Genomic DNA, 17,759 nt, shown 5'->3' with positions numbered 1-17,759 from the left:
TATCGTAGATTGTTATAATGATGCAATGTTTCAATGGAGTAATGTATCTAAGATTGTTATAATGATACCATGTTTCAATGCAGTAATGTATCTAAGAGTGTTATAAAATACAATTTTTCAATGGAGTAATGTATCGTAGATTGTTATAATGATACAATGTTTCAATGCAGTAATGTATCTAAGATTGTTATAATGATAAAATGTTTCAATGGAGTAATGTATCTAAGATTGTTATAATGATACAATGTACTTGCTGCGTGGCCTCAGCGGTTCCTATATGTTTTAATGTATACCGACAATTAAAATGAGTTTCATTTACACTATGAAAGGTTCTGTATACTTTTACTAACCCATTGTCATAGACATCTCGATTGTTAGCGATAAAGGCGTTGACCTTTTAGGAACATGTCATCAAAGTGTTCAACGACACATTATTGCACTAAATATCACATCTTATCAGAAGGAAGAACCTTATTTCATGCTACCAAAACAAAGATAAGTGGCCCAGTCCTGACGCAAAACCATCACTTTTCGCTTCATTTAGAACCAAAACTGATTGAGCATAAGGATGGCTTTGTTTCACAGTGAGTTTTAACACAAGTATCGTTTGTTATTATTGTTTTGATTTTTACTCATTCAATCTGCGTTAAGGCTAATGAAGTGTGCCAATAATTATAATGAGCTGTAGTTCTCAGTTAGTAAATTTAAATACTCGCGTCAAGCGAAAATAGGTCTTGGGAATATGCGGCTAACGAAACTCCAGATCAGCTTGCGCAGCTGCGCAGTGGCGAGAAACTTCGCGTGCCTACATAGCGGACAGCTTAGCTCCAGACCAGGCTGCACGATTGAGCAAGGTGGTCGGAGCTACGTTAACCGCATAGTGCGTACGACCAGTGTTTCGCATGACGCGGCACTTACTATAAATCATTATTGCTCGAACATGATTATGGCTTATCTTACAATGGAAAAGAACGTAACATGTGTTGTACTGCTTCTCATTAAAAATGTTTATCTAAATGGTGAGTCTGAATCCGATGTTAACGTCACACGGAGACCCAATGCTATGAACGAGCACTGAAGGAATGGTAGGATAATACTACAAATGCGATGATGCAACGAGGAAAGCGAAATTATATTTATGCTACGAGTGTCACGATTGTCCGATGATGATACGATTTACGCTACAGATTGATAATCAAACAAGTATAACGACTGTACGGTGATGATACGATTAAGGCTACATAAAGATAATAAAACGATTACCACGACTGTGCGATATTTATACGATTAAGCTACATACCGAATATAGAACGACTATCGCGACAGTGCGGTGACACGATTTAGTCGACTGAACGATGATGCGAGAAAAGTGACAGTTTGATGATGATGCGAGTCGAGCAACAGTACGATTATTATGCGAGACGAGCGACAGTACGATTATCATGCGAGACGAGCGGCAGTACGATTATTATGCGAGACGAGCGACAGAACAAGTATGATGCTAGACGAGCGACAGTACGATGATGATGCGTGACGAGCGACAGAACGATGATAATACGATTATCGATGACATGGTACGAGTTAAACGAAAGTAAGACGAGGTAACGATGTATGTGTAGGAACGGTGATACCAATACCATTATATCGATTATTCGTTATACAACCATTTCTGTTTCAGATATAACGGCGATTATCTTGGCAGCGTTTGCTTCTCATGCGGTGAATGGTGGGTCTTGTACAATACAATTCTAATGTTTTGTTTTATTTGCAAATCATATTAACAGCATTTTGGGAAAATCGTGCTTAATACATAAGCGTTAATTGTAGTCGCATATTTTTCGAACTACATGACCGTCATGATCACAGTTTATGTGATGATTGTGATGATCGTCTTTAGTTGATTACATACATTGAAACAAAAATAAGTTGAGCTCCATAATAATCAAAAGCGAACAACTGGAGCTTCTTAGATCCAATGTTTACATTTATAAATATGAAGCATTTAATGACAAACTTCAATACATGCCAACATCTGTGAAAAGGTCCCTTTAAGATCTCTATGAAGTGTATGTTGTTGGTGATTTTGTTAATTGTTGTTTCTTGATTCTGGGGGTTAAGACTTGGTTAGTGGAGGTCCTAAAACAAAGTAACAATTTAGCGTTTTTGTCAATGATTAGTTTTTATTGTTTAAGTTTATGCTTTTTTTTCTACATTTACCAGCAATAATTTTAGGCAATCAATTCTGGAACCTAAGGTGCAGATCTTGCCACAATGCGAATTCGCTGGAAGACTGCAATAATTACATTCAGTGTGGCCCCGGGCAGGTAAGTGACGTCACTGAATTATGTCATTGTATTGGGAGCTCGTCTGTTTCACGCATCGTAGAGCAAAGCCCTTTTAAACCCATTTATGCCTAGTGGACTCTCCCATTCTTCTAAATTGGATCAATTTATTTCCAAATTTAGGGATGTCTCGTATATTTATTTCTATATTTAGAATATTTCTTACATAAATTCCTTTAAGCAAAGAGCGCAGATCCAGATGAGACGCCGCATGATGCGGCGTCTCATCTGGGTCTACGCTGTTTGCCAATGTATTTTTTTTCTAGACGCTGGGCATAAATGGGTTAACTTACGGAAAATATTGTACAGAAAAAAACTATATATTTAACAGACTTATTTCAACGGATGTTTGTGATTTTGATTGCCATTGAATTTATGGCAAATGTATGATGTTTCTAAAAGTCTGAACAGGTTTCAAAAGCAAAATATAGCATATAATTAAATAGATCTGCAGGCTTTTGATGTGAGCATTGAATCGCTATGTTAGTGATCACATGATTTCCAAATGGTCGATGAAAAGCAGTACAAACGCTTTATAATTATACCGATTTCAATTTATGTTTATTCTTTATTTTAAATAAAAATTGTATCTTTTTTGCATAGTCAGGGGTGCATTCTTTTTTTATAAAAGGTTAAGTTCTGATTTGAATTGATCACATTTCTTGGATTTTATAATTTCTCCTATCTGTGAACAAGTCCCTTTCAGCAAGAACATCTTAGACTTATTTAGCTAAAAATTTGTATTTATTTCCTGGCTATCTTTCCCATCTTTAAAATATGATTTTTCTGATGGCAAACAGTACTTTTAAATATTTTAATTTAGTTGTTAGAGCGTTTATACTGAATTGCACCGTAAAATAAAAGAAAAGTATTAATTTATAATTAAGACTTTACTAATTAACATGGAACAACTTAAATCCCATGACACTTTAACCCACTTATGCCCAGTGGACTCTCCCATCCTTCTTACTTGGATCAATTTATTTCCAAAATTAGGGATGTCTAGTATATTTATTTCTATATTTAGAATATTTCTTACAAAAATTCCTGTAAGCAGATGGCGCAGACCCTGATGAGACGCCGCATCATGCGGCGTCTCATCTGGGTCTACGCTGTTTTCCAATGTCTTTTTTCTAGTCGCTAGGCATATATGTGTTAATGTTTTTCGATTTAATTAGTTAAAACCTATTTATTTTTGATCGATTACATAAAAAGACTAACGCTTATTTAAAACGCTCTCGAGTGCGTTTCCTGGGACTGGAACCAGTACTTGGTGTCTATGGGGAGAATCTTAAGAACGCTCCCACTGTGGGGATGGAACCCGTGATCTTGTTTCTGCATGTCATGTACCATATGTTTGTTTGCCTCAACATCAATGGATCAACTTTGCAAACAGTCTCATATTTTGAAAATGCTTTGAAAAAAAGATCTACAAAATACTGACGAACTCCAACACAATTGCAAAAAAATGCTGCTTTTTCAGCAATGCTACACGGATGAATTGATTATGTCCAGCTTGAAAGTCGCGTACCAGGCGGGTTGTCGATCAGACAGGGTATGTAACATTGCGAAAGCAACATCACCCGATTAGGCGTTATTGATCCGTGTCGTGCGAAAATGGGCCTTATGCAATATGCGGCCATCGTAGCCCCAGCTCAGACTCTGCAATCATGCAGTCTGGTCAATAGCTACGATGTCGAATATAAAGGAACGTAAGGTTCGAGTCAATATCGAACAGGCTAGCTGCTTACCAGACCTTGCGGATGCCCAGTCTGGATAAGAGCTAAGCGGTCCGCAGATTGCATACGACCGATTTTCGCATGACGTGGAAACCTTACTCACTTTATAACCCCAGGGCAATGTGACAACGATACGCCGACGCTTTTTTTCAAAATCGTTAAAATAAAATTCAATGCAAGAAGCGATTGACTCCCGTCATTGGATACGTGTGATGCTGTTTCCTTTCCCTGCCCTGATCAACTCAAGCATATGTGAAGTGTTTCATAGCCACGCAAAACTCATATCGCATCAACCATTTGTTGGCATTCATTAATGAATTGATTATGATTGTTTGAGTAATATGGTAGAATTTTATGTTTCCATTATGACTGGTTGATTCTTACAGCAATGTGGCGCCTCAGATGACCCGTCTGTGATGAAGAGACAACAAGTTCTGTCCATATCATGCAGCAGATGCTGTAACGACGAAGACTTCTGTAATCAGAGACTGTGTGGACTTAGAAAAGGTCATTGGTTTTAAAAATAAATGTCTATATCATATGTCATGATCATTTACCTGAAAACCAAGTGATATTTAAATAGGATTAACCAGAAACAAAAACGGTAACGAGTCCTAACGAACTGATGTAACGACATCGTGGACGCGGTCAGATATGCCAATCAAATTTATTATTTATATTTATTGTCTCGTCATCGATCTATTGTTTTTATCGCTAAACAACGTCTTACAAAAGAGCACGTGGTAACGTTTGTTGTTTTGGATGAATGGGAAATAATCATTAAAAACAGATGGACATGAGTTAAAACATGATCTGGTTAAAATACTGGATTAGTATTGAACAGATGGACATGAGATAAACAACTCTGAATGTTGTTAAAACCTGGATCCGTATTTCATTCCCATTCACAAGGGTAAATATTTCTGTTAGAAACATTAACTAGCACGAAAGTATTCTGCGGTTGGTTTGCAGTACTGGTAACAGGTTCAACAATTAACCCATTCATTCCTAGCGTCCTGAAAAAAGGACATTGCAAACAGCGTAGACCCATAATGCGGCGTCTCATCTGGGTCTACACTGTTTGCTTAAACAAAATTCTGTTAGAAATATTCTAAAAATAGAAATAAATATACCAGATATCCCTAATTTTGGAAATAACTTGATCCAATTTAGAAGGATGGGAGAGTCCAATGGGCATAAATGGGTTAAAATGGTTCGGTCATATCTTGATAACTGATTTACTGATTCGTTGCATGTCTAGTATAGAAACAGTTCCCTACGATACAGGTTCATACAAGTGTCATCTCAAAACCGGTGACATTTACCAACATTGTAATAATTGGAGTAATTATCAAAAATTAGAAGGACAACAATATATTGTTGTGTAATAGCTGTGATATTTGACATTGTATTAGGGTTTTAAGAGAGACATTGGAGATGTATTTCTATGAATTTGTGTTCGTCTGTTATGCTAACTCACGTACAAAATGTATTTTTGAAGCTTTTTTTGAGAATGTATTCTTATGCCTGAAAACGGAATGTAAATTAATGACAGGAACCTGAGAGTGTCAAATAAAGATGGTGACTTTTTTCAGACAAGTAATATGAAAACCCATCATACCAAAATAAAATATATGCCAAAAAATTATTCAGCCGTCGGTATTAAACGGTGACTTTGGACTTTGTCAAGCACATGGTGTGTCATGAAAGGAACGATCATTAGATAATTGGAAATATTGATCTTAAATAAAGATGAAAATCTTTACATACTATTAGAAGATTAAAGCAGAAACAATATACACGTAGAGCCGTTATACATTAGACCCTTACATATATTTTGAAAGTTTCTGTATTTAGAGACAACGGCGCTCATGTGCCTGTCATGCGACGGGAAAGATGGCCGACCGTTCCCTCCGCAGTACGCCGATGATTGTGCATATCTGCGTATCTGTGACACGAATGAGGTGAGTCACTCACATACCCTACCACAGACTCAGCACCACGCTCTTCAATTAAGCCTCGTTATAAAAATATTGGGCTTAATAAATGTGGTGAAAGTGTCGTCCCAGATTAGCCTGTGCAGCCTGCACAGTATAATAAGAGACGACACTTTCCGCCCAAACTGGATTTTCGTTAGGCGACTTCCTTTTAAAAACGAAAGATTGCATTATAGCGGAAACTGTCGCCCAAGGCTATTCTGGGACGACACTTTACATACATACATTCTGGCCAGTTCTCCAGAAGAAGACCCATTTACCCAGTGGTGCTGATGGATGCGATAGTGGTAGCGGTAAAAGTTTATATATATTTGAAACTTTTGCAGTTTTTTCGCTTGTTTGTTTATATGCACCATATAACTCTTGTGTTTGTTTTCCCGTGTTCAGGTTTGTTTTGCGAAGACCACTGCTATCAAGCCCACTGGTGAGGACACATTCTCCCAGCTTCGCCACTTCACATCGTGCATCCCAACCAGAGTAAGCGGTTGAACTCGCAAGATAATTTAGCCTTTTCTTCGAAAACGGGGTTTAATGCATGTGCGTCAAGTGTAGTCCCACATTAGCATGTGCACTTTCCGGTTAAATGGGTTTTTCTTTAAAAGAAGTTTCTTGTCAGCGAAAATAATGTTCATTTGTAGAATGACGTCCTTGATAAGCCTGCACAGGCTAATCTGGTATGACACTTTGCGTAAATGCTTTAAACCCCATTTCCCAGAGCGAGGATCGTGTTTATGATTTCATTTTAACCCATTTATGCCTAGCGTCTAGAAAACAGGCCTTTGCAAACAGCGTAAACAGCATGATGCGGCGTCTCATCAGGGTCTGCGCTTTTTGCTTAAAAGAATTTCTGTGAGAAATATTATAAATATAGAAATAAATATGCTAGACATCCCTAATTTTGGAAATGAATTGATCCAATTGAGAAGGTTGGGAGAGTCAATTAAGCATAAATGGGTTAAATAAAGGCGTAGAGGTGAGCTGAAAAAGGATGAATCATCATTTTTAACTGCAAAAATATATTATGGATTTCGATTCATATAAATTTATTAAATTGTTACAAACAGCCAGAAAATGATAAAGATCACTGACGCAATTTGTAACTTTAAAATGCTATAAATAACTATTCCAGGTTTGCAGTGAACTTCTGAGAAATATCAATAGCTCCTATGTGGTCGATTCACACGTGGGCAAAAGGGCTGAAGAGGACATATGCGCTATCTGTAGTGGACGTGAACTCTTCAACCACTATGCGTGCACTTCCATGAAAAGTAAGATCATTATAACCATTACGCGAGCAATTCCATGAAAAGTAAAAACAATTCAGTCATTCTGTGAGTAAATACATGAAAAGGGAGGACACTCTCTTAATTTTGGAAGCGATTCAATCAAAAGGAAATTTTAGCCATTATGCAGTACACGCCCAAGAAAAGTAACGTACTAACCTTTATTGGATCAAGTCCGTGACACGTAAGACCATTTCAATTATAAAGTGTGCAAATACGTGGAAAGAAAGGACATTTTCTTCATTCTTACAAGCTATTCCATGGAAAATGAGGGTATTTTAATCATAATGAGTTAGAGAGAGTAAATGTGTTGCGATCAGTCGTTCAGGCAATATGCATTTTTTTTTAATCCGAGTGTCCGGTAAACATGCATGCAGATGTTTGTTTATTATTGATGTTATTATGAATGCAAATACATGGAATCAAATGTATTATTTGTTAAATAATTTCGTTCGACAAACATGCATACATTCTATGGAAACTATGGCAATACCCTTTTAAATTCATGAACATTTAGAATACTTGCTTAATTCAGTCACTAAGTCAACGAGAGCGCCGATGGCGTTAAAAGCATAGGTGCAAGATACAGGGAAGAATGGCGTCACGTGGTATAATGTAGTTCGATATCGCCATCCGCGAATTTCTCAAATCAATAATTTCAAACAATTACCGACTATTTAAATAGATAATCTTTCCATTTACATCAGTGTTTGAAAGGCTTATGAAAAATAATTACCCAAGCCTTTCAAAATTTAAGCACAGACAGATCTGTATCGAACTATTCTTTTCACAAATGAAAATAGACGCTACCCTATTCGTCTGCGTCAAGAATTTGTCGTTAAACTTGTGGTAAGCGTTAGATGCAGACGTGCACAACAGATTGATTTCTGAATACAGATTTCTGAATGCAGATTTTTATAGAAACTCCTCACAGCAGTTACTGCCCTTGCTTCGCCCGGTCAGTAACTTCTAGTATAAGGGAGGCCACTGCGTAGGAGATTGAGATTTATAGTGCAGATAGAATTGTTTTACGAACGAAATTTGTTTTAGGTTATTAGAAGATTTTTTGACATAAAACGGTCTTAGAAAAATTCACTAAAAACGGTGTCAGCAATATTCTTGGAAGAAAACGTTAGAAAAACGTTTCCAAAAAAAATTGTAAGAATGACCATATACTAAATTAAATAGATATTTCGTCTGATTTTTGATCAGGTAAGGCTTCATAATGGGCAACCGATCGATGTGGATTTTCGAAATGTGGTATATACCATAAGCATAGGTGCGTAAACGCACCTATGCTAAAAACACCAAAATTGTAAGTTAACTCCCTGGTATAAGTGTTTGGTAAACATGCATGGATAAACGGCAATGATGCGACGTTCAGTTCAATATTTACCAGAGGGGTAATCACGTGATAGTCAAGATGGTGACGTCCATGCTGAGACAGGTATTTTTCGCCGTGTTATACCATTTATTACTTGTATTAAATGTTGCAATGCCGCTCACTTTCCAGCCATATCCGCAAGAAAGATACTAGCGTTAATTTCGTATAAATATTAACTCTATCTCAACTTCACTCGCTGCGAAATTTCTCAGAGGGATGACCTAATTTCAGTTCCACTGAGAAAATTCGCGGGGAGTAATGTCGAGATATAAACATAATTTTAAAACGAAATAAACGCTAATCACCTTTTTACTGATATGGCTGCAAAGTGAGCGTCATTAAAAAAATAACAAAAAAGATGAAGCGTATAACACGGCGACAAATAAATGTATCGGCATCGACGTGATTAGCCCCTCTGTATACTATTTTCGGTTATTCTTTGCATTTCAGCATACATGATTAACCTGATTAGGCACAACAAGTTAAACTGGACCACAATGGACGAGATAAGAACAACAAACGGTTAAATGGACCGGGATTTGGGCGCCTGTTACGCTGCACGTGTCGTTCATTAACGAGAAAAACACCCCAACTGTCTTTTAGTTAGAAATATTGATCATTAGGACACAGTTGCATTGTGCATGTTGAATAAATATTGATTGCAATATATTTAAAATGTTTTAAGCCGCGCTATGGTTACGCTGAAATGAATGCCTGTGTGTTAAGTGTCGTCCCTTATGTCACAGGGTGAGAAAATTGTGCGGCCAGGCACTCGAACCCGGGACACCTCGCTTACAGGGCGGATGCTCTCCCGACTGAGCCAACCGGGCCGCCACACAATATCTCCCCTAACGTGACCAAGTTCAGACCGTGACATACACCCCCACTTGAATATTTGTTCATCCTCCAATACAGGGATTCGGGGTGATATATAATTAGCCATGGGTCTCCGAAGTAGTATGCCTAGGTAACGTCACGGTCCCCCGTTGGGCGCCAAATGTCACACGGTGAGAAAATTGTGCGGCCAGTCCGGGACTCGAACCCGGGAAACATCGCTTACATGGCGAGTGCTCTCCCGACTGAGCTAACCGGGCCGCCACACAATTTCTCCCTTCTAACGTGACCAAGTTCAGACCGTGACACTTACTAGCCTTTGCAGTCCGCACAGGCTTATTACGGACGACACTTTCCAATTATATAATAGCGGTCGTTAAAAAACTATCTTCTTCGCAAAATTCCAGTAAGGCGAGAAGTGTCGTAGCTGATTAGCCTGTGTACACTACACAGGCTAATGTGTGACGACATTTATCGCACTTGCATTAAGACCGGTTTTCTCACAGCGTGACTCGTGTGTTTATGTAGACTCCGGTTCCATAGGGTTATTCAACGCAGTAATGGAGTAGAAAGACAAGTATTATTATAGGGTTTAATGAGAGTTTTATTTATCTGACGCAACATTTATTTGGACAAAATGCCCCTGGCTGTATGGTTTGTGCAAATTATCTCATACAACATAATACATATATGTACATATTATAAGCAGTGAAGGGGTATATTATTTAAAAGGGATCTTTTCACGTTTTGGTAAATTGACAACATTAACAAAATGTTTCAGATTCGCAAATTTTCGTTGTATTTATGGTATTTGTGAGGAAACAGTAATACTGAACATTTACCATGCTCTAAAATATCCATTATATGCATCTTTTGACGATTTAAAAACCTGAAGATTATAAAGCATTGCAACTCTAAACGATTAAATAATTTGGAGACTAGTGTTGCTGTCGTTAAATTTTGTGGCACTGCGAGGATTGCTAATATAAAGTATAAAATTTAACACTTATAATGTGAGCACGGATTGTGGTCTAAGCGATAGATTTGTACTCCAGGGGTCAGTGGTTCGAGCCCAGTTGAGGGTTACGGTTTTCTTTCTTTAATTTTATTCTTGTTCTTACTAGAGCTTTTTTTGATCCAATATTTACATTTATCAATATATGCTTTATAAAGCATTTAATGACACACATCAATACACGCCAAAATCTGTGAAAAGGCCCCTTTAACCTCGAAGAGTGATATAATGTCAAGCTTGGCCTTCGGTTTCGGTAGACAGAATTATCATCGGGCTCCAAAATGTACTTATTCCACTAAATTGACTATGATATTTATATTATATACTTTACTAATTTAGTTATAGACTTTAAAGACGAGCGAAACCGATGCGGTTGACGTTTGTACAGCATGCTTTTCAATTAATCTACGATATACATGTTTTACTTAAAAAAAATATACAAAGGCCAACAAAACGCAATAAATATATATGATATTTATACGTTCGAATTAAGTTTCCCTTTGTTTTAGCATAATAACTGTGCTTGACATTGTATCGTTGGAACGCAAAAGATGCATTTCAATAATCAGTAGGCATGCGTAAGAAAACAAAAAGGCCCTTGACCCTATCGCTTTCACCTTACCCTAACAAAACAATTCTGTAATGATGGAGTTGCGAAGAATGAAAGTACTATCTGAAACTCAATTATTTTAACTGAGTTATGTACTGGGATACTAAATATAATAATCTTAAGTAATGAAACTAGTTGAGTAATTCAAGATCATTAAATTTGTTGTTTTTCATGTTTCTAAAATCATCATCACACCAGCATCATCATCATCATCATCAACAACAACAACATTTTCAACAGACCGGAACCATTTCCGAACTCAATTGAGACATTAAAAAACACAACTTTATGAGTTAGTTTCATGAAGATTGGGCTCAAAACTGTATTTCCAGAGACTCTTTTTCCACATTTAGACGATAGCGTACGGTAGAGCAGGGCTGGGTGTCTATACTCGGCCCGCTGCCGAAACCTATTACATAGGTACCTGATTTAGCGTAGTCTCGCTAAAAGTAGAACTAGGAATACAAATCTAGGGCATCAGAATGTCCATCAAAATATGTTGATTTTGATGGATTTAAACTTAAGACCTTTGAAATCATCGGGTGCAATCTAATTCTTATAAAGACCACAAAAAGGAAGCAGTTTCATAGATTGACAATACGACCAATACGATGTTGATTGACAACAATTTTAATTTCATCAACGAGTGTCCATTAATATGCACAATAAATGACGTTGAATAATAAAATGTTCAAATACAGCAAACATGATTGTGAAGAACAACACAATGTAAACCTTACTAAGGATATAACAATTCATATTGATACAACAAAAACTTGTCTGCATAGAAGAATTTTCTGAAAATTGGTGCTTTAATGAAATTATTTAAATATTTATTATTCAAATGAACATTCTTTGTATCAATGTTGTTTTTATCTTTTACTATAACCTTAATTGCAAAATTATATCATTCAATTTCAGATATCACAAATTTATTACATAAAATGCGTTACTTGATTATTTTTTTAAGTCAGTTAAAAAATAATTAAATACTGGTTTAAAGTTTGCTAAATTACTAAATATTTAATGCCTTGTATATCTGACTAATACAATAAAAACATATTATAAAAATAACATAAAAGTATTAACATAGACTTTACAGTCAATTTAATTATATTTACAATACTCAATAACAATGAAAGAAACAGTAATGATGAAAGAAACAACTAGAACAACTGACTAACACATCTCAAATTATTGTATAGATATCAGACACCAAAGTTGAAGATTCTAAAAAAGCAATTTACATAAATATATGTCCAAAAATAAATACCCTGAAAACACAGTTAATCTTTTGTACATAACCCCCATGTAAAGCACTTCAAAGGAAAGCATACAATTTTAATTTGTATAACAAATTTCATGCCATCACATTAACATCCTGATTTTTCTTTTTTTAACCATATTTTGACGCATTTGTAGTCCCTTGGAAAGTTTAATTAAAATGTAAGACCTTTTTTACTAGATTCAAATTTTAAAGGCTTCATTTCCAACCCTTAGATACTGATCAGCAGCAAACAGCATAAAACCTGAACAGACTGAGAGTTACTTGCAGGCTGTTCTGGTTTTATTCTGGTTGCAAAAGCCATTTTCACTTTGCTTCTTATGGATGAAAGGTTAAAATTAAGTTTACAACAAAAATAAAAATGAACATCAAAATGTTTCTTTTTGCTACAGAAAAAAAGCTCGGTCGTCATACCCTAAAGGAAACAGATGTCATATAAAATTATAAAACAAAAAGGCCAAGATGGCTCTAGGTCGCAAACCTAAGTTTTAATAAGTTAAATAAATATTGAGAAGATCACGTACAAAAAAATTCTGTGAAATTGTGCAATCTGGTCACTCATGTTTTAGTTGAAAACTTCCGAATTTCACAACGTATTTCTACAATTTAAACTACCCAACCTTGGGCAGCCATGCTAGTTAAACAATCAGAATAAATTGAACAATGTCTGCAGAATCTAGATCTGCATAGGAAATATTATGCAACAATTGATAATAACAAATCTGTTGAGTTCATATGCTAAAAAAATTCATCGCAGGCCATATATTACTAAATTCCATGACATAAAAACACTGTATACATGAAAATGTTAATTGATAAATCCCTACACAAAATTTACTGTGTTTTGGAATGTTTTTTGACCATTTAAACTTTACCTTTTATGATCAGTCATTCACTAATATGAAGAAAAGTTCCTTTATAAAACAACAAAATAATGAACAATAGAGATTATAAAAAAGATACAGTTAAATAGTAACAAGACATAAATACAGAGCGAACTCAATGTCATAATATGCAAATATAGGGCATGTAAAAAGTATAGGGCATGTAAATGAACAAGGACGGAATTGTGTACTGGATTTGTTTGATAATGACTATAATGTTATCCTTATATATTTACAATGACACAAGACAAATGGATAAGGACGGAATGTTGTAGAATGTTTCATTCATTATTAGTTACTGACACGCCGACATACATATGACTGTAAGAAACAAATGGATTTATCTTAATACTAAAATGTGTATGCAAACTTATTTTTATTGTTATGGATTGCTTTATCTAAGCGAGGATAACATAAATAATTGGTATAAGCCTTATGGCACAAATAAAGTTTAGTAAAAAAACATTTATATTTGAAACAATACTTAATAATTGTCAAGAGTAAAACATCAGTTACACATCAAAAAAAGAGAAAATATATCAATAATAAACATAGCTATGAAGTTTAAGCTTTATGTTTATCAAGAATCTGATTAAATTACAAAGTTATAGTAAAAATAAATGTTCTATATAGTAGATAAGCTTAAGTATATTAGCTAAACAAGCATGCACATAAGCACAGCAGCCTTTTCAACAGGTTGTCCTATTATCTAAAATGCATGTAACAACTGATATAAGTAAAGTCAAGCATGCTACAACTTTCAGCAAACAACTGCATGGAAACATTCATATTATTCAAATAAAATGCACTTAAACATAAAAAGAGATCAATGTCAACGACAGTTTTCACAGTGGACAGCATAAGCCCTCATTATTTCAGAGTGCATTCCCTTGAAACTCCAAGCACAGTTTCATAATCACAAGAAAAACATGTTTGGGAATATACACTTCATTGAATCATACAAGCATACATTACACAGCAAAACATACAGAAAATTATGTACAAGAAATGTTGAATTAAAAAAATATATCATTTAACAAGTAGTTTTCTAAGCATACATTCAACAAGAGAAAAGACTTGACAATTCCAATCACTCGGTAAAGACAACACATCCCCAATTAACATCACTATAAAACATGACTATTAAGGAAACTATGTCCATGACATGACAGATATTATAGGCCTGCCTGTAATTCTGCTGAGACAGAGAACTGGGTCCAAATACACCAAGCTGCTTATGGGAATCTTATTGTAAGTTTTACAAATAGTTTCCACAGCAATTTAGTCTGTAAAAAAGGAACCATATTCTTAATATTATCAAAATATATTTGTTTAAACAGTTTACAATAAAATGGAATTACAGATTAAAAAAGGCCAGAGGCTGAAGCAAGATTTTTTATAAATCAGAGAACATTTAAATGGCATTCCCCTAGGCCCTTTGTGTACCCAGGCCCTGGTCATAGTAGAGACCAAAACATCTCAGTCCCAGTAGCCGTTCAACAGCTACCACTTATAACCTGTTATGACTTTTATACGTATTTTGAGGCGTTTGTAAGTTAAATTGAAGTAAGAAAGTTAAATTTAATTAAACACCTTTCTTACTAGATTCAAATGTTAAAGGTTTTATTTCCATCCCTTAGATACTGATGAGCAGCAAACAGCATAAAACCTGAACAGACTGCGAGTTACTCGAAGGCTGTTATGGTTTTTTTTGTTTGCACATACCCATTGTCACTTTGCTTCTGAGTGGGAAAGGGTTTATCTTTTCACCACCAGCATCGCGTCTGAGGATCTTTTAAAACTGAGGACCTTAGATCTTGAAGCTATCATATTAATTTTCTTATCATTTATGAGCCAATTTAATAATTAATTTGAAAAAAGTTTTGTGATGTATTTTTTCTCTTTAAAATACCCATTCTTAACATAACAATTCTTTAATAATTATGTCAAGAAATTTCTACATATTTTTTTTTGTAACACAGACCTAATTGCAATGTTGAGCATTTCTGAATGCATTAACTGTTCCAATTGAGATATTTTAACTAGAACACCCAGAAAGCAATGTTATAAATGTTGACCATTATTAACATTTTGACAAAACCTAGTATATATATATATATATATATATATATATATATATATATATATATATATATATATTTGTGTCACAAACACGCAATGAATACCTTGAGATTATCGTCTTCTAAGATTTCCGGTACTACAATAATAAATCTTTGCTTGTACACAATAAAAAAACTAACTTATGTTATCAACAAAAGTTTGCCGTAACGATAAAATGAAGTAAATTTCCATTTCACATATTAAAGAAATTGGGAAATATCCCAATAAAATGTGTTGTTAATACTGAATACTGTCTTCACAACTTTATGATATTACAGAAAACACCGACCTATTAAGCATTTGTTTAAGGACACACAATGAGATTATCCTAAACAAATGAAACGGAGATATTTCAATAAATGATAATATGCAATATAAATCAACAAAGTGAGGTAAACCACGATTACAAAGCACACTGTTTCCCAGTAACCAGTTTTTATGTGAAAATAAAATCAACCTATCTATATTAACACTTCATATCACCCTGCTGTCACAAAACAAGCTTTGTTTAATTTAACAAATGTTATATACTCTATAAACTATATATCAAAACATTACAACATGTGACATCAGATTATGTGGTGTACTCCAAAATAAACTTATCAAAACACTAACAAAGGTCACACAACATTTGTAATTAAATAATCCACAACATGCTTAAACATGCTTAAACATATTGCATCTTGAAAACAATACAACAGTGATACATAACATTATAGTAAACATGTATTTATTCAACAATTCCAAATAAATACTAGAATACCGGTATTCAATACAGAAAAAGCTTTTTGGAAATCATATTAAGCATCATCACTGATCAAACAATTACACAATCTTTTATCAACAAGCGTAAAAAGTACAATTTATTTTCATTGAAATATTCATAATAAATAAACTTTTTTATATTTTTTTTTAACTAAAATGACCATATTTTGAAAGAAAAGTGAAGCTATTTTTCTTCTTTTAAACAGCAGTTTTTAAAAAGTGACCCACAATTGTAGTCCCAATTCTCAAATTTGTCTTGTTTAATGTTGGAGAGACAAGTGTTTGAGTATCCTAAAAGTGGAAGACAAAAATCTTCAGTTTAAGTGAGCATACACTTTTTGGTGTAATATTTTTGTGCTCGAGTTCATGCAACAATAATTTATAAATAGTATTTAAGTAAAAATAAACATTAAGGGAGTTCGTGGAATTTGATAGCCCAAACATGTATAAACCTATGCTTTTTTATACTGTATATTAAAGTTCATCAGTTGTATATAAAAACAGATATAAATTTCAAAGACTGTTACATAAAATAGAATAGCTCTGACCTGTCAAGATGCCAAATGAAGCCAAAGAGTCCTATCATATTGTACAATACACAAGTCCATGTCTATCATTTTATTACACAAAAACAGAAACAAACAAGGTTTTGGCCAATGGAAAGGAAATAAAGGTTAGAACCAGGTCCAGAAGTCTTAAACATTGGCAACATAGGAAGCAACCCTGTTAGACAATGACTTATTTAACCAACACAACAGAAAGTACAAGGCTTTTAACTAGCTCCTACCAACAGGGCTCAGCCTAGGTTCAAACTTGAGGGAGAAGTGACTTCTCCCTGAGATGAAATTAGGGAGAAGTGAGGCCACTAGAAGGAGAAGTGATTTCTGTTCGGCGTTTAATAAAATTTTCGCTTGTTTTATACCCCTAATTACACCAAGCCTTAGTATCATCATCAATGACAAACAAATACTATTTTCAAATTCAATAAATCCCTACATATTAAGTCACATAAATCAATTCATACAAATAAAACTTGTGATTTCCATGTGCATCATGAAAATAAACAGAACTTTAATAATGCAATGGCAAGCCAAACCCTATTTACATCATAATGTACATGATAAATAGTCAGTGATTTTTTTCGCCCAATTGGGAACAGGTCCGGTACCAATGCCATTGGAAATTCTTCGCGTCATGAAATCACCAAATTGTGGTAAAAACGAGTCTTAACAAAACACAATCTTAATGCATGGGACATATAGTATATCTATTACTGTTTATCCGAATTTGTATACATATCCGAAATATGAACACTTGAGAATGCCTTACCTGTTTCATCCAATATGCATTCAACATGCTAAAACATCCCCTATTATGCTTTGATACTGGGCTTGAAGCCCGGCTATTGCGCCAGATATAACTATAACTTATAAAAAGCTCATCATTATAACAAGTAATTTTCGTGAATTAGTCATGCAGCCATGAAGAGACGTTTTCATA

General features: G+C 34.8%; 1 protein-coding gene across 2 annotated transcripts; it reads left to right on the top strand.

Moving 5' to 3' along the window:
- Nucleotides 1–466: 466 nt before the first annotated feature.
- Nucleotides 467–9,410, top strand: LOC127836901 (uncharacterized). Of its 2 annotated transcripts, none has more exons than XM_052363549.1 (9): nt 467–584; nt 1,679–1,726; nt 2,233–2,324; nt 3,826–3,897; nt 4,468–4,588; nt 5,939–6,045; nt 6,466–6,555; nt 7,208–7,346; nt 9,196–9,410. In XM_052363549.1, the coding sequence occupies exons 1-9, from the start codon at nt 569–571 to the stop codon at nt 9,270–9,272; spliced, it is 762 nt and encodes a 253-aa protein (XP_052219509.1). In that variant the 5' UTR covers nt 467–568; the 3' UTR covers nt 9,273–9,410. The 2 variants fall into 2 exon arrangements, with proteins under 2 accessions (XP_052219509.1, XP_052219507.1); XM_052363547.1 differs by having other exon boundaries at nt 2,221–2,324.
- The last annotated feature ends 8,349 nt before the right edge of the window (nt 9,411–17,759 follow it).

The sequence above is a fragment of the Dreissena polymorpha genome, chromosome 7, assembly GCF_020536995.1.
Source record: "Dreissena polymorpha isolate Duluth1 chromosome 7, UMN_Dpol_1.0, whole genome shotgun sequence".
NCBI classification, from domain to species: Eukaryota; Metazoa; Mollusca; class Bivalvia; order Myida; family Dreissenidae; genus Dreissena; species Dreissena polymorpha.
This window is presented reverse-complemented; position numbering and strand designations above follow the sequence as displayed.